The sequence below is a fragment of the Gymnoscopelus braueri genome (assembly GCF_963280865.1).
Source record: "Gymnoscopelus braueri genome assembly, chromosome: 3".
Taxonomy (NCBI): Eukaryota; Metazoa; Chordata; class Actinopteri; order Myctophiformes; family Myctophidae; genus Gymnoscopelus; species Gymnoscopelus braueri.
This window is the reverse complement of record NC_137612.1, coordinates 18530998-18555585: the sequence shown is the minus strand read 5'-3', so window position 1 is coordinate 18555585 and position 24588 is coordinate 18530998. Positions and strand designations below refer to the sequence as shown.

Below are 24588 nucleotides of genomic sequence, written 5' to 3'. Positions count from 1 at the left end.
TATTACTGTTAAATATAAAGCTGTGGGTAGATTACATTTAAACTATTAGTTATTTAATGTAATTTGAACGAATATCCAAACCTATGGGCGGTATACCGAAAAATCTTGAATGCTAATTTAACTATGAAAATGTACAAATGGACAGGTAAGGGTTAAATTAACACACTCAGGGAGTACTTTGAGAACCCCCCCACCCCCCCACACCCACCCCGAAAATGGACAGGTATGTAACTCTGAGAGTGTTCAAATGGGTCCATTTGTTTCCATTTGTACACTCTCAGAGTTATGAGGGTCCTTGAAATTAAACAGTTTGAGAACCACACTGACATAATGGATGCCCAGTGGAGTGGAGGCCTCGAGCTGCTGGAATAAAAGTGTCAGGGTGTGTGATGCGGAAAACAAGTATATATTATTACAGCAGGAGCAGAACATTATTACAATATCCACTAAATGTCACAACTTATCAACACGGCAGTGTGAGTCTTTTATTGTTGAACGTTATAAGAAAAAACCCAAACCTGTGTCTCATTATTCAGTTATTTTCTGAATGGCTTCTGGTAAATTCCTGTTGTCATGAATTTATTCAGGCTGTGTGCTCATAAGAAAGAAAGGGGGGGGGAGAGTATAACTGCATTGCATTAATCACATTTTACTTTAAATATCAGTCTTTTCAGTTTTCAAGTTTCTAATGAAACCAAGTCCAGCAAAGGACAACAGCACATACATTAAAAAAGCACTACACTTTCACCAGCTTTAAAAGTAGATTTATAAACATAGCCTGAACATAACACCCTATCATGCTGTTTTTCAGAGAAAAGTTTTAATTAATTCACCTAAAAGTAAACAGATGAGGAGACAAGCTTCTGGGCAGGTTACATCAACAGAGCTGTTTATCAAAATAAGCAGTGAGTCCAGAGTGGTCAGCCTATTGATTTTCCTGCCAAATATAATCTGCCTCACCATCATAAATCTATGTCTGACATCTGCACAAAGCCCTGTTTTAGCCTAACACTGCCAAGTAGGGCTGTTTATTCACCGATTGCCTGATAGTCTCCATGACAACGCACACTACAATTAGACAACTGTAATACCGCCTTCAAACATGCACACAGTTAATTATTTCAGCTGAAGCGAGAGACAAAACGCTCAGAGGAGAGATCCACAGCCAACTATGGAATCCTAGCCTGCATGCTGCTTTCCCACTGTCAACTTGCAAACTGCTCAACACAGCTGTATGTCGACTGTTTAATTAGGGCTGGACAACGAAACAATAGAAAGAAAGACAAATCAAGGGGAAGTTGTTGGGTTTTTTAGACAGCATAATACAAAGGTCCATATGGAATAATTTCCTTTCAATCTGACAAATAACTATTTTATATCATTATACAGCATAAATTACGGCATAAAAAAACAGTACTGCAGCAAAGTTATCCGTTATCAAAGACAAAAAAAGAGTGGGGGGGCTAAAGAAACAAAATTGATTGGGTGAATGCAGTCAATTCTGCGGATTGATAACCACAACTCAAAAGTATAATGTACTACATGCTTTCTTCACCTCCCATCCCTTTCTCTTCAAATGTTGACTCAGACAGCAAGAGTATTCCCAAGAAAGGCACCAGAGGCACCATTTCCTTCTGCTCATACCATGTTAACAGAAAAAACTCATTTGCCATGTATTGTTAAAATTTTTATTAATAGCAATTCATGTCACTCAGATAGGGCCTCCTCAGAAAAAAAGGAAGAAAACACATTCGGTCCTTGTACAAATCTATCACTCAAGTTGTCAGAAAAATTTGTTCTCATGCAATATAAATAGGGCCTGAGTCTGCGGGTAGAGAGATGGGATCTGTTTCTAAGAGGGCGACTGACTGGCTGTTTAGAGACTCCCAGTAAAACAGGTCATGCTGTTCACATCATGAAGCCTCAATCACAAACAAATGTTTTATTTAGAGCCAAAGCGTTGTTTACTCCACTATGCTTACTCTCCTTCGCTTCCCTTCCTCTCCCACCCTGCCGCGTGTTGTGTGTTCAGCAGATTTGAACGCTGGAAGCACACGGAGAGGAAACAAAAACAGTCCTGACAGGAAGCTCTACCCTGTCATGTAAAGGAACAAATAGGTGGGCATGTTGCTAAGTGAACAAATTGCGCCGACACAGTTTAATAAACGGAGCATTCGGGGAGTACAAAATGTGTTAACCGTTGCAAATCTCACATCCGCTTGTAAACAACCCCCATTCGCACTTGTTTGCGGAGCGGATGGCAGGGTAATAAGAGAGTAAATCGCAAAAAGGAGAAGCCTCTGTTGTGTTTGTCACTTGACAAAGTCGTAAAGCGAAGGCCCCGTCGGCAACGTGCGGTATTATCAGAAACCTGTGTTGGAAGCTGTCAGGGATTTATGATTCCAGTGAAGGATGTTGATAGGGTTACGCTCTCGTCTGTTGTCCTATTGACTGCAACCGTGATTGAAAGCCGATTGTATTGACAAGGCAACACAAGAGACGTCCACTACGAGTCTTAATCTACAGCCACGGCCGCCATAACTCTTCATCGAGGATGTTGCCTCCTCTTCCAACAAATAATTTACTGCTTCCCTCTCCTCTCTACAATCCGCCAGCGTTATGGAGAGGCTCATCCTTCTCATGAAACTCCACTTTGAGGTTCGCTCAAAATATTGCATTCAAGCCGTCTTCGGCCAATGACCTGCTACTTAGAAGCACATTAAAGGCGAGGATTTCATTAGCGTGCCTGTTGTTGTTTTTCACACTGGGGAAGCTCCTGTTTTGCATATGATGAGATGATTGTGTGTGGGAGCATCCTCATCAATGGGCTGGACGTACGGGGGGACTGGGGTAGTGGTGCTTAATGTGGTGGACGGTGATCAACAGTGGTCCCTCTCAGGACCCCAGGCCATGTCTCATTTGCATTCCCTCCCTGGTCTGTGGACAGAGAGACACTGTGGAATCCGTTCAGGCTACACGCACTTGCTGCCTGCAGCCACCGGCTGGATGTGCATGCGTGTGTGTGTGTGTATGTGTATGTGTATGTGTATGTGTATGTGTATGTGTATGTGTATGTGTGTGTGTGTGTGTGTGTGTGTGTGTGTGTGTGTGTGTTGTACTGCAAACGTCAGCCAAGGAGGATTTAGCACAGGTTAAATCTGCTAAATGAAAGCAGTTATGCTCATGACTAATTCATGGGTTTTGGAATTACGGCTGACAAACAAGAAAATTTTAAGTATGACAAGAAAAAAAATGAGGTATACAGTACAGTAAAGACTTAAAAGTGTTAATGCCAGTTCTGTTGTGAGGTGATCAAGGGAACGAAAAGGGGAAGCAATTTTTCAACACGCCTGACATTGACAACATCGTCCGACCCCGTCAAATACAACTGCATGCTCCATCCTTGGAACTGAATCCTTGAGTTTGTGTTGTGTCCCCCCTGTCTTCTCTGCCTCTGTGAACAGAACAAATGTGTGTTGTTAGCTGCAGGCCACAGAACCAGAGAGAGAGAGAGAGAGAGAGAGAGAGAGAGAGAGAGAGAGAGAGAGAGAGAGAGAGAGAGAGAGAGAGAGAGAGAGAGAGAGAAGAATGGGGGGTTTGGCCAGGGCATGAGACCCATGCAGGGGCGCAGCTCTCCCGGCCAGGGTCCGGTTCCTCTCATCCACGTCTTCCTCCAGCGCTCACAACAGCACCACACAGTGAGACAAAAGGTGAAGGGTAGCGAGGTTAGCACTCACACATGCCTGCACGCACACATACAAACATCCACCCACACACACACACCTACAAACTCCCCCTCCCACACACACACACACACATACAGACTATCGCTGTTTTCCCCACCTCCCTCCTCATCTGCCACTCTCCTCACCACAACGCCCCGAATCCCCCATCAGCCACCTACCCCCATTCAGTCTCAAGCAACCGACATGCTGCGCTAATACTGAAGGTTAACCACCTTTTTATCCTATCTAAAACAAAAGCAACATCGAGGAAAGCAGCACTTTTGAATTGTTCAAAAGATGCCAGAGCACATAAGCCCGGTGTCTATCTTGATCACAAAGGACGGCAACACCAGGTTGGGAAACAGTACTTCAAATGATGGAACAAGACTGTGCCGACAATTATGGTAACTGTGATCAACGCACGTGAAACACAGACCTCTGACATTTGAAAAGGATGAAATAGAGTTGGTATGGATTGTTGGATCAATGTGGTAAGAGTGAAAGGGGGGGACATCACACCGAAGACTTCCAAATCCGGTCTGTTCTTGCCTGTTATTTACCTGCTAAGCACACGTGTCATCGGTGGGTTTTAAGGATCACACGTTTTTTTCGTGCTGACAGCCACCACTCTGGAGGCAGGGAGGATCTCTCACCCCGAGGGCGAAAAACATCATTAACATTATTATTGTTTGACTTTTTTTTTTCTCCCCCCCTTCCGTAATTCAAAGGAGTTGTATTTACATGCCGGATCTACAGTATTGACTGAATAATTTCTATAGAGTCTGAATATGCAAATAGGCTCTCCAACACTAGAAAAATACATACCCTATGTGCAATTATGTAAATTGTCTTTGGTTATTCATTCAGTTATTCACCCTTGTATTCGCTCATGCATTCATTTGCCATATTAGGGGCTGGCAGTGTTGCCCTGGAAGCGGCAGGCTCTCTCCACAGACTCCGTGGGCAGACAATGGGCAGGACAGGGAAGATTGAAATCCCCTTCTCCAGAGCAGTGGCGTAAGTTGACCTGCTCATGGCACACGAGAGCAGATGGAATGTGATCTCTTTCAAGAGGCCTACATGGCCCAGCACACCGGTACAGTGAGGGCTGAACAAAGAGCACGTCCACTGGCATGCACACGCAAATGTACAAGCGCGAGCACACATGGGTATGAGTTGTACTTACATACATAACATACTGTACACACACACACACACACACACACACACACACACACGCACGCACAGGTTGTATACACACGGAAACTACTGACATAAGTTCCAAAACAAACTAACATGCCTGGTGGTTATTGATGCTGCACCTAAAAGATCATTACACTGTACACGATGGAGATTATTTTTAATAATTAATTGAGATATTTTTTAAAGTTCAGTGGTAGATTCCCCTCAGGCATGCTTCTTCAGTATTTAATTTGACATCTAATGCACAACTTTGCACAATTGACCAATTTGAACGCATAATTGTGTACATGAATAAATGGCAGCGCAAATGGTTCCATACATTATTGTATTAAAAACACACAAAAAAACTATACAAAACAAATGGGCAAGTACAGAGTAAGCCCACAAATATGCTGTCCAATTTTCAAAAGTATACGGGTGGGTCATTGCAAAGATTGATTTCCACAAGGACTGACACAAAAAATGCACGCATAATGTTTCCACCACATGGTTCTGATCACACTTTTAACCTCTGCATAACCTTCAATCATTAACGTTGAGCTTGTAGAGGGAATCCAGTATTAAGGAGGACATGCAGGGGGGAAAAAAAGAACAAAACCTAAAACAAATATAGTAATGAACGGTGTTGTGTCACGGTCGACCACTCTCACAGACGTTTTCATTCTTGCCCAGCTTTACGGTGGATAATGTAACAGAGAGCTCTGTGACATGCCTATTAATGTTACAGGTGTGTGCGTGCGTGCGTGTGTGTGTGTGTGTGTGTGTGTGTCAGCAAAAGGGTAAACATTGCTCTCAAAATGATGTCATCCACCTCCATCCTTGTGTGAGGCATATTATACTTCCATTCATTAGGATGCATACAGTACGGTAAGTCAGGGTGAAAAGTGACATTCATCTGGCAAGCTAAATGTTGCTGCAGAGCCAACTGACAAAGCGTGTCTACACAGTACGTTGGGATCTACCATTTTCTTTAAGAGAAACATGCTTTATTGTGTACAGCATTTCATATCAACTACCTGCCCCAAATATAGCAAACCAATGCAATCTTCATCAGAAAACCAACTGGAATGGCATTACATTATCACAAAGTGAGCTGCTGGTTGTTAAATTGCTTTAAAATGTTTAAGTGTATTAGAATGACTGCTCACTAGAGGTAAATAATTCAGTCTTTACAAACACAATCAGGATTGGCTCTCCCATCCAATACAGCACTACAAAAAGTTGTATTGATTCATGGAGACAGCGATCCACAGTTCACTTTTTTACCAATGAGCACTTGAGCCTATATTTATTTATTTGCTCGACGGAAATAGGAGATCTACAAGCTTACAGCGTGTCACATACAGATGAAGTATAGATATGGCTTAAAAACTGGTTCTGTACTGTAGTGTTATAGCACTATATACGCCAAGGCAAGTAGATATAAAGCATCGCTGCAGGGTAAGAGAACATCCCGTTGCAACACCCAGGGTGAGTAAGAGATATGTTTAGAGGAGGAACAAAGAACAGGAAGGAAACTGAAAAAGGCAAACTGAGCAAAGTAAAGAGGAAAAACATTTTTAAATAAGACAGTAAAGCACCATCGGGTCCAAGTACAGCCTCGGCTAACCTTCAATAACAGTCAGTGTAAGAGTGTGTTTGCTCTTCATTCATCACAGTCATCTGCCTGCACTGACTGTGGCCCTGGTAACAGCCTCTACTCAATTCACGGAATGTAAAATGTGGAGGCATTTCACTTGTTCAAATGTCTTTGAAATCTTTCCCTTTTTTCTTAAAGTAGAATCTTTCCCCCTTTTTTAGTGCATGCCTCTTACAGTGACTTTAGGAACAGTCAGTCACCAGAATATAATGTGCTGATTATCTATAGAGATGTTATTAACTAGTACTAGAACTACTTATACTGGATAGTATTATTCCTTTCCATGGCCAATATTGAATTTTCATTCAGTTAGTTAGTTTCTTTTTTTTTTTAGGAACCAGGAAAACAAGGCACATGTCTTCTACACATGCTATGAGAATAGTATTATTCTAAAAAGTGAAAACATTCCTCCACACTAAAATAAGAAAAAAGAAAGTTGTCTTATTGTTGAAATAGGAACAAACATACATTAGACTCCTTTTAAAGTTGTAGACACTTTCAAAACCATATTCTGCCACTACTCATTCACTGGTCTCTTTTTCTTTTTTTCCCCCTCTTTACACAGTAAGTGCACGTTGTCCCTGTGCGTCCGTGCATCCGTCACATACAAGGAATGGAACGGCATGCACCATGTTTGGGTAAACTGCGTAACAAATTGGGGTAAAAAGCCTGGAGGTGGAGAAACAGCGTAAACTCCCTCTTGGACAATACCATGCTGTATTATTAATACAACAGCACAGGTCCTGGCTGTTGTAACCTGCTAAGATGGGGGAACATGCTCATTGATGATATCAAGGTGACTGAGCACATGCAGAGCCCTTGGCCAGCTGCTGTGGAGGCTGCATTGAGGGGCTCATGCTGTGGACTGGGTGCCTGGCTGCATAATTGGGAATTATTAAACATGGCTCTAGCAGTGAGGTGATCATGAAATTGTATTTTCAGTCTTGGGGGATGAAAGAAAGAATTAAAATGTTCCCGTTTGTGAGAAAGCGAAAGACAGAGGAGAGAGAGAGAGAGAGAGAGAGAGAGAGAGAGAGAGAGAGAGAGAGAGAGAGAGAGAGAGAGAGAGAGAGAGAGAGAGAGAGAGAGAGAGAGAGAGAGAGAGAGAGAGAGAGAGAGCTGACAATTGAAGAGTCTTGTTCTAAACCTCCCATGATTAGATTTATTTTAAGTAACAAAGGAAATGCATTTGGACATGCAAGGAAGATGGATCACGCAGGCTACCGTTGCAAATTGTGGATTGTTGTAAATTGTAATCTGGATAAATATTTCAACAGCAACTGGAAAAACATGGTGAAATGCAGGTCAATATACTGTCAGTTTTGCCAAAAGCGAAATATGCAGATAGTAAACGAAAACTCAAAGGACGAGCTTTGAGAAACTTATACTGCACAAACCAACCCGATCTCCAGAGATTACCGTAACATTGCACGGAACGAGTGCACTTCATTCCGTGGATAGCCGCCTCGGAACTCCCGAATTGCGTGCATATGGTACGGCGCTGCCTTTGTGACAAAACCATTTCGGAGGCGCGCAGTCACAGGCGAATTGTCACCCCGTGAAGGACCACCGAGGGAGCTAAGGCGACCGAGTTGCCGTCCTGAACGGTGTGACATTCGCCTGTGCCTACTCAGCGCCGTTTGAGTTATGTACCGATAGGCACAGAATCGTAAATTTTATTGTGCGGACTGCTCTGCTTCCGGGTTTTTCCGTGTTGCGACTGGTTACGCCCACCGTGGGACTCGCCGTACATATGCACGCAATTTGGGAGTTCCGAGGCGACTATCCACGGAATGAAGTGCACTCGTTCCGTGCAATGTTACGGTATTCTCTGGAGATCAGGCTGGCACAAACATAGCAACAACTGAAAAGGGGTTGTATTTACTATTGGGGATGTTGGCAGATATAGATTTCATTATACTGTATGATGTACTCATGTACATTATGTATTGATATCAGCACATACTCAGTAAGGCATGCAGAACCACACTAAAACAGAGACACACTTTTTTTAAAGATCTATAAATAGCATGGGTAAACTTCCAACACAATAGGAAGTATAAACTTTGCAAAGAGAAGCAAATCAGAATAGTGTGACAGGCGTCATGAATGTTCTTAGAAATGAGCTCATCTCAGTGGAATCATTAGTTTGGAGCTGGGAGCAGAACATTTTCCTCAGTTGCAGCAGTTTCAAATCACAATGCAATAATATTTTCCAGCATAATCTAAAATGATGTTGGTGGATATAAAACGAAGAGGCAGAGTGGCTTGATGTGGCAAAGGAGCAGTGGATGTTAGTGATTGTCCAATATGGCTTATGCGCTCGTGGATTACTTAATTATCAGCCCATGCAGACGATCTGCTCTGTTAATGGTAGGCAATACGGCCCTTACCTCACTTAAGGAATAGATTGTATTACTCCATCTCGCTCCATCTCTTGTAACGAACACACCATCCCACACGAACATAAACACCCCTCCCCTCCTGTCATCATCACCTCATATAGATCATTCAGACGAAATGGGATGATTGCTGAGGGAAAAATCTCTATGAAATCTCGAACTATTTCACAATAACAATTTCATTAATTGGGCATCTCTGCCTACCCCCCCCAAAAAAATTATCCATCTTTGTGAAAGTCTGGGATTGGATGCTCATTGATGCATGCTGGGTTTATGATTTTGAATCATGAGGAGCGCAACTTTTCAGCTAAATTGCTATTGCCTCAGTGGGAAGCATTGTTGTGTGAGTAGGAAAAAAAATCAGTTAATCATGAACTCAGTCAGTCAGATAGTTGTGAGCTGTGAGCTGGGAGGCTGCGGAGCCGGCATTGGTATGAGAAACTCACATAAAAACAACACACACACATACCTTGAGAAGGAGCACAGGGTGGGGGTACAGGTGTCGGTGTCATCAGGGGGCCACATTAGCACACATGGTGGGCCTTGGTGTTGTGCTGAGGAGCGAGGTAGAGGGAGAAAGGAGTCGATTTGTAACGTTCAATGATGACACTGTGTATAAGATCACCCAAAGGCTCTCATACAAATACTTGTGTGAATTATGAACACACGTACAATTCACTTTCATATCATATTGATATGGCGCAAACCCTGCATCTTCATTAGAGTCAAAACAGTATGAGAAAAAATAGTCTCTTTTCTTGTCTTCTACTTTCGTAAAATGGCTTGTTAGCTCTGTGACCGTCGGTCACTGCACAGCGAGGGGCCAACTTGAGCTAATCGAGCGCAGAAAAACAGTTGAAAGTGTACAGCATTGCATTATCATAAAGTGTACAGTAATTAAGTCATTATATTGTCAGTGATTCTACTCCTGAGTCATAGTGCCTCTGCACGACAACAGCAACAGCACAGAGCCCCACAGTGCACACAGCACAGCTCCCATTCAGAGACATTAGCTGCACATATCCCAGCTACAGGGCAAGGCAGGGAGTTTAGACACTTAGATCACACACATGCAGAACTCGCTGTACCACTGACATCATCACCAGCTAACTAGAAGAACCATTCTCCTTCAGTCCGTGCATGCTGTAGCAGGAATGCACATCTGATAGAACGACAGCCACTCAAACCGGTCCTAAAACCATCAAAAAGACATGTTTGCTAAGTCTATATATTCTCCCTCCTGGGCCCGTTTTGAGTAAATATCGGGCATTAATATCCACATGCAGGTCTTTTGCCGGTGGATTATTGAACATTAATTACATTAGCATTTTCTCACTGACAACAAGGTGGCTCCTTATCTGTGATCTCCAAACTGCAACTGGGAACTATTGATCTGGGCCATGTTGTCATTCAGATGATAATTAGGAGCGGGTGATAGGTCGGCCTCCAATCCGTTTGAACATCTGGATAAGAGCACCTCAAGGACAATGGACGCCACAGGATATCGCCACTGAGTTGAGCCCTGCATGTCTTTATATGCCTAAGTCCATTATACAAATTATCTAATTAATTCCGACACTCCAGCAGCCACGTTCGACAATCCATGTGGCCAGAACGCTGGGAAGAGCCCAGGCAGAACCCAATGCACAGTAGGCTACAGGCCTACATTAAGGCGATTAAACCTGCTTTATACTTCGTCGAACAACTGAGCAGTGGAGTGTGGGACAGGACAGCCATCCACATTCACACAGCTACAGTACTGTGCAAACGTTAAACAAGATGTACCTGTTGCACGTTCCAGCAGTGACTTTCTTTCTTTAATAAGCAGATAAAACATGCAATATTTCATGCAGTAGATGTTCCAAAAGGAAATTACAATATCTTTACAGGTATGACAGAAGTGTTCCTGCTGTAGTACCTTCATTGATTCCTTCCATTATTAGCACTGTGTCAGCAAGGATAAGGTCAGGTTAAAAGCAAAGTACAACAAAGCTTTGTGACTTATTTTTAGTCTTATCTTCATGAGAGAACACCTTTAAGATTAATCTGGACATTTCTAGAATAACAAAATAAGAATGTGTCGTATTATTGCTGTAATAGCTAAGCGTTTGGTGTTATCGCAGGTTAGCCTTATCTATAATTAAAACTGTATTTTAAGGACGTGCAAATGGAGATATTAGCAGACTGAACACATATCATTCTCAATGTGATAGTGACAGAGTTCATATGAATCTTTTTTTTTAAACCAAGGCCTGATACAGTATAGAAAAGCTCACTCAATTAAAGTATTCTTTTTATGAGTAAATAAAGTTAAACTCAGCGAGCACATTAAATTCTGTCGCCACTGCATTTATGTTATCATTATACAATGAATAATTCCGTTTGTGCACCACAAAAAGTGCTTACAGCAGAACTTTGGAGGAATCAGCTGAACAAATTGTCTCAGAAATTCCTCAATGGTCTGGTTCAAAGCATTTAGTGCGGGGAGAAGATCTGCCTTTCAGTGTGCTGTGCCAAGCAGCACCAGCGCACGCTTGACCACTTAGAACAATGACAGGGAATGGTAATCACAGCAGGTGAATACAAGTACAACAGATGTTAATCTAGTAAATTTCCCAAAGTGCAGATACTGTAGGTACTGAAAACACATCAGAGGGAAGAGAGAAACTGTACTGTTTGAAAGTGTGGCTGCTAATTGCATGTAAATCACACACAAAGGGGGCCTGTGAACCTGTTTGTCATAGGACTACACTCTCTGAGTCTTGCTGGAAATGTGTTATCGTTGTTTCTTTTAACATTTATGTTTGCATGTTATAATGTAAATGGATGTAACTAAACTGCACTTGATCCACACGTGCAAAAATGCAAAACACAAATGTAAATCAGAGTGCCTGGGGAGGACGCAGACAAACAATGCAAATATTGCCCCCTTGTGGTCTAGCTACGGTCACAGGTGTTGAGGGAGCATGTAATCATCTGGGACAGAGGAACTGCACATATGATATTTGGATTGCTCACATAACTGAAATGGCACAGAAACAATAGATGTGGCATTGGCTTCATGCAGTTCACACCGTTATCATTGCAGGGATCACAAGTGCCAAATGTGATTATTCTAATACCGGAAGCTGAATGATGAGGAGGAAAACAGTTGTAGACGGATTTCCTGTACATGGTGCCGAGAACATCTATTTGAATGAATGCATGAATGAATGAATGAATAAAAAAAAAAAATAAAGTACATTGCACTGAGCAATTATTCCGTTTCGACCCACCTCCTACCGTTCCATCCCTCTGTACGTCTGCCCCCCCCCCTCTCTCCCTCTCATTAGAGCAGAGTAAATTTCAATGTCACTTAAAGTCACAGCTGTAATTTATTGGCTCCTTAATACTGACGGACAAAGGTCGTGAGCGATGCTGTGAGGCGTTCTATCAGGTTTATCTGTGCAGGTCATTAACCTTGACCTGGCGTAAATGCACTTCAGTCCAGGAGAGCTTCCCACATCACACGATTTTATTTAATGCCCCCAAGAAGTTCTTCCTTGCGACAGCCACTCCACTGCCCCAATGCTCAAGTGCTTTAAACTTGCCTTAATTGTCATATGGCAGCCAACGCAGCTTTCTTAATTGATCTGACCTTTCACAGCGCTTTCTAATTTCCAATCCCGGTTTCATTGTTCCATCTGGCACTTTTAAAACGACATCTGGTTGACTGTACTTTAGCCGGTGATCTCTGTACAGTTATTTTTAAACTTAATGTATGCTTCAACAGATGTTAGTTTTTATAGATGAGGAGCTAAACTGCGCTCCCATACAGACAGTGTCTAACACTTCCCCTCAGCAATTCAAATATTGACACTGTGGAATTACTGTACAGGTCAGATTGCTGGCGAACCCAGATATTACTGTACCTTAGTGCTGTGCAGCCTATTAATTCTGTTTTGTTTTCTCTAAACATCATAAATACAATATCAGCATTCATGTTCTGAAGGCGAAACTTCTTTCACGAACAATAGGTATTTTTTTTACAATTAGGACTGTTTTCTGTGACAGAAGAAAGAAATGTGATGAATAAATAATAGGCCTAAGTGAAAGATGAGTAGAGGTGTGTTATGAGTGCTACACTATTCACCTGTCAATGGTCCTTCTCGTCTACAGCTACTGTACATACTATGCTGTACAGTACAGTGCTCATTTAACTCCAACAGTGTACAAATGTAATTTGGTTACATTTGTACACTGTCGGAGATACAGACCCATAAAGGTCCATTTGGTTTCTGACTATCTATCATTTAGCCGGGGACCCACTGAAGGACCCCTGGGGGTCCCCGGACCCCAATTTGAGAACCACTGCTGTATACAGTATACAGTTGCATTTATAGCTACCGTTCAACTTTTCCCCAGAAATCTCTGTCCAGTAACTTACAGTACAGGAAATGGAGTCACTGAATATGTCATTCATTCAGTAGTTAAACGATCATACAGGTGGTCTGGCGTGTTTGGCTCAATGAGTACAACTCTCTGTAGACTTCTGATGACCATTTTCCAAAGCACACCATGACGTCCTTTCATTATCAAGGACACCATTGGATTCCATAAATTTAAGTAGGCTATGGAATGAAAATAACACACTAAATATCATTGCATGGTTATTTTTTGTGATACTTATGTTACTGATGTGATTTAATGCATTTTAAATCTGGATTGATTAGAAAGATTTCGCTGAAAATAGCCCCATTTACGAATTAATTTCAAACGTCCCTGACTTATCAAAGTCATACTGTGTAACATCCATTTTATGTCTTTTTGGCGACACTTCTTGGTAGCTCTGTTGTTTGTTGGAACTGCGATTCACAGAATTCAGTCAACAGGACATACTGCTCCACAATGAATGCTGCAGGGTACTAGCGCCGAAATACATAAATACATTTCTGGTACATTTGTGTTTAGAGAAGCTGTAAAAAACACAATCAAGTGGAATGGTTATTGTGAAAGATATACAATTGAAAGATTCTAAAACTTTTGTGCCTCAATTGTTCAGGTAAGTTCCAGACTTACCGGGCAAACGTGAAATATAAAAATAAAGCAATTAAATGGAAAATGGTGTGTGTTTATGTGCGTTGACGTCTATTGGTGTGGGTATGCTGCTTTAAGATATTATTTTCCTATCAGGAGCATACAATCTTAAGTGGATCCATTTTTACATTGATTCATTTTACAAGGATTTGATTGTGTATAGCTTTTAGACATTTTACTCGGACTCCCTCCAACTTATTATTGCAGTATGATTAGAAATCCTTTCTGGGATATTCCTGGTCGAAGACAAACAGAGTGTGTTGAAGACAGCTACGCTATTCATCACTTTGTTTCACAACTGTCCTACCCTGACATTTCCGTCAGGAAACTCATGTGAACTAGAGTCACTGAATAAGTCATTTGGATAGTTAAGATATCCCTTCTCCTATCAGGACCATACACAGCAAAATTGTTACTGTATAGCTTTTAGAGTTTTCATGTCCTCCCAATGGTCTGATTAGAAAGGCGTTCTGGGATACTGCTGGTTGAGGGATCTCTGCTGCCATGGGCATTTGTCCCCTCAGTTCTCTCTCTCTCTCTAACTCTAACCCTCAACCATTTGCACTCCATCATATCTATCAGCTTTTCCCCCTCAAATCAAAACGGTTAGGCCTATGCAAAAGATGAGGAGACAAGTGTGTCCGGTGACGTGCTCTATCTCACACGGTCGACGACGTGTTGTCGATTTTTACAACGCCTGCTTAAAAACTTCATTTTCTGCTCTGACATTTTCCAATAGATAAATTTCCTATGGCCTGTATTTTCATAGGCAAGTGCTCGGAGATGGCCCTACCTGCAGGGTGTTAAATTAGTGCCATATAATTGACTGATTAAACGCTTATTGATTGCTGAGATCCGGATGATGGAGACAGGAGATGTGGATACTCTTGCCCTTGCATTTTATACTGTCCTCTGTCCATGAGGCAGCATAATACACGGTGGGAATGGGAAACTGATCTCCTAACAAAAACCCTGCTTAGCACCACATTTTGGAGGACTGAGGGCAATAATCTGCGGTTAGAATTTTATCAGGCGAGATAAAATTAATCAGGTTTTTAAACGCTCAGCTAATCGTGTTGTAGAACCATTTTATTTCTGAAGGCTTGTGTTAATCAATGCATATATTCCAGACCCAAATGTATTGTTATGTACAATATTCTGTTCTATTTGATATCCAAATAGGGCAGCAGTTGAACGTCTCACAGGGCTTACGGGACACAGGAATTGACATGCGGCAGCCTCAAGGTCAGAGTCTACTACACTCCCCTGAAAGCCTGCAGCCACTGATAGACACGTCTTCCCTCCTGAGCCCAGTCGGAGCAAGCACACTGCAGAACATCTGTTCACAAACAGCCCTGATGGAGCCGTACTGACACCGGCCACACGCCCGCCTTGCCCGCACCTCCAACCACCCAATTCCCCAGCTGGGGCCAGATGGCGGCCCGCACCGCAGCCACCTCCAGAACAAATCAAGAGGCAGGGTAGCCTTTAGGTACCGCCCCGGGCTCGCCTGTGCCACTCAGCACTGACCACCCTCTGGTGGCTTCCAATGTTCCCTTCTGTCAAAAGACAAATTGTCCAACAGACTGCTCTTTTATGAATTCACCCCGCGGTCCATTTCTCAAAAGAGGTTAAGGAAAATCCTTGGCCTGCGCTGCTCAACTTTGAGACAGAACTCTGCTCTCTGAAAAGTTAGGAGACCTAGCTGGAGACACAGGGCAAACCTTAAGAGGAGAGGGTCTATTTCTATAGTTTACACACAACTACTGGTCGTTAATCACGATGAGGCTGAGCCCATGTGGCAAAACAAAACAAAAAAACACATTTATAACACCTCTGGATCATGTACCATAGGTAAAACACCTCTACTACTGTATACTGGATCATTGTACCGTGGAATTGTCTGGATCGTGCACCATTTAAAATTCACCTCTACATCATGTACAGTACCATTAACAAAACACCTCTGGATCATGCACCATGTATAAAACACCTCTGGATCATGTGGTTCAGTGAGAATTAAATACAGCACATCGGAGAACAATTTTCCAAATTTACCAGACAATCTGAAGTGGTAACCTTAATGACTGGAAAATCAAATTAAGACTATTTTCATCTCCTGACAAATATTTATTTAGTGTCAGTTTGGGGGAACTGAACCTAGAATTTGAAAAACATAAACACAGATGACAGAGGTTAACCACTAACACTGCTTCAATTTCTTGTGCTTGGGCAATTATCTCTCACACACACACACACACACACACACACACACACACCCCCACACACACACACCCCCCCACACACACACACACACACACACACACACACACACACACACACACACACACACACACACACACACACACACACACACACACACACACACACACACACACACACACACACACACACACACACACACACACACACACAGTATCCTGAGCTCACTCAGCTCAGGTTCTAAAACGAATGCCAGTGCAGTATTTGGGAGGTACTGCACCCATCAGGGAAAAGGTGCCACAATAGGACTCCAATGGAAACAATAAAAAAAAAAGTTCTGTTATCCTTTTAGCCTAAATGTCTGACTGTACCTCGTGCTGTTTACATTTATGACTAATAAAGTATTCATCAATCAATCAAAGGTTACATTTACTGTACTGCTCTGGGTTGTATCACACAAAGAAAAGAGCATATCAGTTGACTATTTTAATTCTGACACCCTCTTTACACTACTGACTCAACTAAACATGACAGCACAGATCATGAATAAACAAGTCATGATGCAGCTTCACTAACATTCTTTCATAATGCTTACATGACATTCTCTTTTACCTTTCAGTGGCTAAGCTGTTGGGCACAGTTATTTATGGAAATAAATGTGCATCTTACTACGGGTAGCACTTACAGATACTTGAACATGAACATGAACTCTAGCGTTCCTATTCTGGGCATGTCATATAGGCAAACATTTGGCAAATACAGGCCAACATTTGCTGAAAGTAGCACATCTACAGTATAAGCAGTATTATGTGCCACAACGTGACACGTTGTGAGCTTGTAGCTGTATATAGGGCTTAAGTGGTTCATTGTTTTGTTGGGTAACCAGATACCACTTTTTCGTTCAGGTTATGGTTAGCATTTATTATTTGGCAGCTACAGCCCAAACAGATCAGATTTTCTTTCACAAACTCGTTCACGCTACAAGACATATAAGCGCTTTATGCATGTAGCTAATGGAATATTTACATAATGTATAATGGTTACCGCAGCCTTTGCAGTGGCAAATGTTTGGCTTTGCTTCCCACTTCACATGTACCAGTGCAGTTTTACTCTAATCAGGGACCGAAATGTGATTCAAAATAGGAATACCTGGCTTCACCACACTTTTTTCATGTTACTTTTTTCATGCTACTTTACATAAATCATAAATAATCATTAGCTACATGGGTTTGACCATAATTATAATAATATTATTACATTACAATTTTACAATTATGGCATTTAGCAGATTCTCTTTTGCAGAGCAGGAGTAAAGTGGCATGAAACAACCAACACCAGGGTGAGCGGTCAAATAAATGCTAAGAAAACAAGTGCTACAAAGTAACTAACAAAGATAGCAGATAGATAGTCACGTTCTCTATTCTAAACCACTTGGCATACTATCAGAGAGATATATCCAAACAAATAATGTTTGTGAAAGGGCAACAGGCGATCACTAAATGATATTGTGTAGCCAATCGGCATGTGCTGATCCACAAACAACACTTTATCAAACAGCGCCTCCTGCTAGATCAAACGCCTCTCTCTCAGCGCCATCCAGAACACAGCCTCTTGACCCACACCAGCCTTCTGGAAAACATTTGTACAAATATTTACACCAATTATGTAGTTTCAAAAACATAAAATATCAAGCCCAGAGGTATTATTAAACAGCATTATTAAAAACCCTCACCAGTGTACTTAATGAGGGCGATGCACCCAAATACGGTCAGCTGTTGCATCACCCCAGACTGTTTTTTTGGACAACGTCCACTGAAATATGAAAGTATCCTGGTCTGCGGTTTCCCGGGCAACACTTCAAGTCTGTTTACAGTAATACTAGAGCCCCTCCAGTTACACATACGCAAGAGCAGCACTTGACCGTGTGATGTGCTTATTGAGAGCAAGGAAAAAACATCTTGAAGTAAGCAGTCCCCCGTGGTGTAAGATCTCCACCAAATTGCACTTGTGTTATTCATTGAGATTACGCTAATTAAAGCCATGCTTCGCCATGGAGGGGTTGCGGGAACGGAGGGGGGTTGGAGCACATGCATGCTTAATGGTGCAAAGAATTTCTACCTGACTGGGGGAGTGTTCCCACCACAGGTATGTGCCCCAACTGCCAACAGCACTGTCAGCCAAACAGTAATTTAGCACTCTATCTACAAGTGTTTACACTGCACTTTGACTGTTTTTAATGTGCTGTGCTGATTTTAACATTCCGCATTTATTTACATAAAGAAAGCAAATTTGTGATGTTTGCGAGCGGGGGAACATAATGCAAAACGGTGAACTGTGAACCCTTTGAGCGGCACATTTTCAGACTACTGCGTGTCGGCCCCGCTAGGACCACAGCCAGCGTAGTGAGAGCTCCTCCCTGCAGACAGAGATGAGTGCTGTGGCCCACTCACTGTCAGAAGAAAGGAAGTCAAGGCGCTGGAGGATGGGTGGGTGGAGAGGAGGAGAGGAGAGGAGAGGGGTTGGTTGGGCGGGGGCTCCTCTGCCCTCAATCCCACATGAGCTCACTGGTCCAGGAGAGTATATCAGGCAAAAGTAGCGTGATCATTAAATGCCCATGCCGCAAATCTTTTTAATTATTCTCCTTCCTCCCTAGCCTTTTAATGAGAGGAGTATCCACAGATAATGCGGGTAATTGGACAATGGGCTTCACTCATTCAATTATTGACCACTGAATCTGCTAAAGAATGGATGTGCAATTCTCATCTTATTCTCAGACGAAGGCTCCAGGGCTTAATCATCTGTACCTAGGTAAAAGCCAAGACTGGTCCCTGTGGTGCCATGTACTGTATATTGTTTAAATGAACAGTTCTGGGTATTGTTTAAAAAAAAGAAAAGAAAAAAGCACATTACGCTGTAATGTGTTTGAAACACTCCGGGATTGGGGGCTACATACTTGGCACCCAAGCCATAAAATCTTATGAAGTATACTGATATACTGGTCTTTGTGCATCAATACCATACTAGACCGGTGCCTACTCAGTAATGATGCAAGTCAGGAACGATGCAAGTTGGGAATACATGCCCCACCCTGTTTATGCAATAGCTATTGTACCCATTGTCACAGTACCCTTTGTACTGAGAAAACAGCCAGCACAGTAAATGTCCTTTTCACATCATTTTATTTACCTCTCCACGGACAGAGCAACGGACATGTTTCAACCAAACAGGTCTTTCTCAGTGTTGACAACGCTGCACCTTGAGACTTTTGTTTAATCTGGAGTGTTGCGGGCATTCTGCTTTGCAGCGCTTTCTCTCAGAGTACCCATTGTACCCAGAGCCTTGTATCAGAGAGTTGCGTCACCTCGGGGGCAGAAAACATGGTGGTTCATGTAAACTCGCAATAGTGACAAACGCTCATAGACCCCAGTGCAGTCCGTAAACTTCCGGTTCAGGGCTTTGTCACTAATTCGCCGATAGAAGGCTCTATAGAAGACTGAAGTGAACGGAGGTGACGCAACTCTCCTTATATGGCTCTGGTTGTACCCATCTGTCTGTCCGTGTTCCTTTTATGCCCCTATATGGAGATCTCTGTATCTGTCTGTCTGCCTGTGTATCTTTTATGCCCCTATATGGAGATCTCTGTATCTGTCTGGCCATGTCCCTTTTATGGCCATATATGGAGATCTCTGATGTCATCAATGTATGCCCATATATGGGCATTTAGGTTGGATCGGTGGTTCTGAACATCCAGATATGCCTATATATGGACAAGTGCGTATTCTGCCAACTTCACGACGGGCACCACCCTCCCTCGGGTCACTGGCCTCGAGATGCGAAGGACAGATACACATGGATGCACAGTCACACGCATGCAGAAAGTTGCTACTGCAGTACCTGCCACAAATCTGACAAAATAATCCAGTCTCCATCAGAAAAGCCACTGGAACGGCATTAAATGGTCACAAAGTGAGCAGCTGGTTGTTAAAATCGCTTAATGGTTAAGTGTATTAGAGTGACGGTTCAATAGAAGTAAATGCAGTCTTTACAAACTCAATCAGGATTGTCCCTCTCATCCAATAAGGCACCATAGAACGTTGTATTCATTGATGAAGACAGCGATCCTCAGTTCACTCTGTCTGTACCAGTGCGCTCTTACTATTACCAATGCTTGCGAGTGGCAGAGTAAACATTCTGGCACTGCTGTTTCCCCCCCCATCTGGACCCCCACTTAATGCTCAATTGAAAAATGCCAGTCCCTCGATGGAGGACTTCTCCAGTCTGAGTGATTTTTAAACCTGAAGGCAAAATCTACAAACCACAGCGAAAACCCAAGAGAGTGGGAGAATTCCCCCCCTGATCATCCAATTTGGCTGATAGCAGTGTGTAGAATAAAAGCATGGAGCGAAAAAAAAGATCTCCCAGGAATCCTCCATCACCCTCCGTCTGTGTAAGGAGAAAAAAAAAGAAGACGAAGAAAAAACGAGGCCCACGCTGATCCAGCGCATTAATCATGAGCAGACAAACAGCATGTTGTGTCTGTTGGTAATTGTGACTCTCAACCATACTTAGCCTATAGCTACTCTCAACATGAGCTGATAAACCACTCTATTACCACAGCACAATGTAGGACACATTCTGTCAATGGTAGCTTGAGAGCAAAGACTTTCCTCCAGCAATGACACAAAAAAGGCAGTTTATCTGCACTCAGTAATGGAATAACACACTTTCCAAAGAGAAGAAGCAAAGATATATAATTTTTTCAGTGTACTCTATTAAGCTATGAGGGAAATTGTAGAAATGTATTCACCATTCATTTTTACAGAGGATCTTTGTAATTGTGTCACTTGCTGCTTCTAGTGAAATCCTCAGTGTTATTTAACTCTGAGTGTAAACATGTACTTGTACCGTAAATGTACTACTAGAGTACAGGGAGCGTTCCAGTGCTGCACAGTGCACACATGTTAACAACCAGGCCCTGTAAAATTCACACCTCCAGCTAGAATCATTATCATAATTGTTAGCAAAAACAGTACCCGAGTTTTAATTGCAATACCATTAATTTCCAATTTGAATGATTCTCTTGCACAGACAATTTCATTTCCAAATTGACATTCACACTCAAATGATTTCACATAAACACACTGATAAAAATAATAATATCTCAAGGGCCAAATAGCACACCAGGGTGGAAAATGATATCTATATGGTTTAGAGGCAGGCAAGCTGTATCAAGAACTACTCATGGTTACTCCTCCCAAGCTTTTATACAAATATGCCCTTCAACGCAGTTATCTTCTCGGCACTGCAAATAAACTATGCCTTGACTTATTTCTTTTTTCAAGATAAAAGACCAGTCGTTTGGGCATAATGGTCAGGGCCACCAGAATGAAATAATAAACCATTCATTAAATCAACGGCAGAAGCGGTAACTTTTCTAATAAAGATTCTGCTAATAATTAATAGCAGTCGTTAGCGCTCGTTTAAAACTTATCGATTTAAACATAACAATATGTTAAAATAATGTATCCTGCAACAGTCATGGTCCCCCCTCAGTGGGGCCTTTCCCTGCACCACATAGTAATCAACAGATTGTTAGACATGCATTTTCCGGGCCACTGACAAAGGCTGATATATGGGGTCGAAAAGAGCATTCGTAATCCATCCATCGCCGCAATTTATTATCTTATTTTAATTGTATACACAAACATTGAGGTGATTTAGATGACATGGTGGAAAGATGAAATCCGTTTATATTAAAAGGGTTGCTCACCCCTGGAGCCCGCTGCCAGCAACACCTTTCAATGGCTGCTTTTAACAACATGGTTATTGTTTTATTGATCAGGGTTTTATTACAGATTTGACACCCATGTTATGTGTTAATCGAACCGCATATAATTTTTTGACACATATTTTACGAGATTACGACTGCAATTAATTTAATAACTATTATTTTTTCGGTGATTTCAGTCTTAACGAGGTTTGTGGGAAGAGTGCCCCATTCGTCTTGGCTGTGTTGTCACTCATGCACTCTCCAGCACGGTGGCGCAGTCCGTGACCTTAATGGAAGCCACGGAAATGGCCAATCGAGCAGCGTCCGCAGCTCTCAGCACATTGCAGTGCCTCTCTCTTTTGTTCTGGGAAGTGATATCACTATTAAGGAAGCCATTCATAGCCATATAATTCCTCCTTTCTACACTTAAATGCTCCAAGCTTATGAGAAAATTATACGATTCAGCCTCAGCATTATATTGTGAATGTATCATTTTTCAGGCAATATACACTTAACCTAGAAGGAGGAAAAAAAGATTATCTGTGAGGAAAAGAACGATTAATATCCTTTTTAAAACACAAATTATGCTACATTGGCTTTGTCCAGTAACTAAATCAGGAAAACATACTGAACCCTAGATGATACATTGGCAGTTAAATCAGACTATAGGGGACACCGAACATATCTGTGCGTCAAACTGAGAGAACACAATAGAATGTCTATTTAAGGCAGACTAAGTAAAAGGCCAGTATTGGTCAATAGCCTCAGTCTGTTTCTTTTCATCTCCGAGAACGGCACATCTGCTGAACGTGGCACAATTTATCTATCAGAAGAATTATTAATTAATAGTTCATCTCATCCTGCATAATTGAGGACAGATCTGGAACGCCATTAGCTGTGATAATAAAGAGAGGGATACCTCCCGCCCACCTGAGCATGAGGGAAAAGCCTTCCACTCTGGTTCTTTGTGGCCTTGTCAGCAAATGTATTCTTTTACACTGAGCAGTAGTTAACAACTTATAGGTCTGTCAAACCAATTTAATTCTTTTTAAATCTTCATAGCAATTATCTTTTTGCATAATCAGTTTCAGGACCTTGGGGGTCTACTGGGCCTTGTAACGTCTTTAAAATAATTGTTCAGATAGTCATTTTCAAGTTTTGTGGAAATTGCTTAATAATCAGATCCCAAAGTCAATATTTGGCTAAGGAACTAAGTTGTAGATGAGAAAGACTTCATGGAAGTCCAACAGTAATGGCTAAAAATACATCTGAAGTGTGATTGTGTGCATGCGTGCGTGCGTGCGTAAGTGTGTGTCTGTGTGTGTGTGTGTGTGTATGTGAGTCACTTGCCTGTATGCATATTTAAATGTGGGTACTGAAAATGTGTGTGTGTGTGTGTGTGTGTGTGTGTGTGTGTGTGTGTGTGTGTGTGTGTGTGTGTGTGTGTGTGTGTGTGTGTGTGTGTGTGTGTGTGTGTGTGTGTGTGTGTGTGTGTGTGTGTGTGTATAGTATACACTTTGATTGTCCACCAGTGGTCTCTTCGTGGGTGTACAGTTGCAGTGCAAGTTTCTGTAGATTATTTCCCTTAGAACAATCATTAACTTACCATTTTAAAATGCCATCAAAAACTATCAGAAATCAAGCATATTTTTTGTGTTAATGACTCTATAATGTCGTGAAACATTAACATCTATTGGGGACCTAACATGACGCTTATCCACTTTGAGCAATTGAAAGATATCCAAATTAGTGAGTGAATGGGGCTCAATTTTAGATTTGTCCCAATTAACCTTGTAATAAGATGTACAGTATCTGTGTCTTTATTAACGATGGTAATGAGAAAGATAAATTGACAGTCTGTAAAAACAGAGGTGGCATATCAATGACTGGCCAGCTCCATTCCAGACAGCTATTCTCTGGTGTATGCTGAGACAAATGCTGCCCAGCTACCATCCATGATCCCTAACAGCAAGGACAAATAAGAGAAAATACAGGTCTGGCCCACTGCTCCCCTTGACTCCTAAAGTATATATGAATCACTAGGCTTATTATCACTCTGACACAGCTTCTTTATGAACACTACTTAAGGAGCATCTCATAATGTGCACTGACTAAACCCAATCATAATCCGTCTTTTGCAATAACAACAAGACAATACTTTACAGAAAATGTCTGATGTCATATCATCATTACACTAATAGCAAAAAGCCTGGGCTACTCTTAGCCCCACCCAATTAGTCATTTTAAACTGCTTATTGGTGAGAAAGCATTCATGATCAATTCAAGCATTTAGCCCGTGGAGCATGGCTTGACTAAGTCATTGCAAACATTGATTATCTGTTGGGGAGAAAATGTGTCCATAATGACTATTTCACATGTGTGTGAAGCCCGAGTAGTTTTTCTAAAATGTAATGATATTCTACGAACAGATACATGAGTATTTACAGAAGTATTTTGTAACTAAATATGACATTTGCTTTCACAAACAGATTGTTGAACATCTTGAGTCGCTTAACTGAGAAACAGTAACCTCCTAAACCTTTTATATAC

At 41.9% G+C, this 24588-nt stretch overlaps 1 protein-coding gene across 1 annotated transcript in view; it reads left to right on the top strand.

The window, feature by feature from the left end:
- Nucleotides 1-3617: 3617 nt before the first annotated feature.
- mdfic2 (MyoD family inhibitor domain containing 2) overlaps nucleotides 3618-24588 on the top strand; it is a gene marked incomplete at both ends in the record, with an annotated part of 36576 nt that continues 15605 nt past the window's right edge. The window contains one exon of the mRNA XM_080423462.1: nucleotides 3618-3725. Coding sequence (XP_080279588.1) covers nucleotides 3618-3725 — 108 coding nt within the window. The remainder of the gene's footprint in view (nucleotides 3726-24588) is intronic.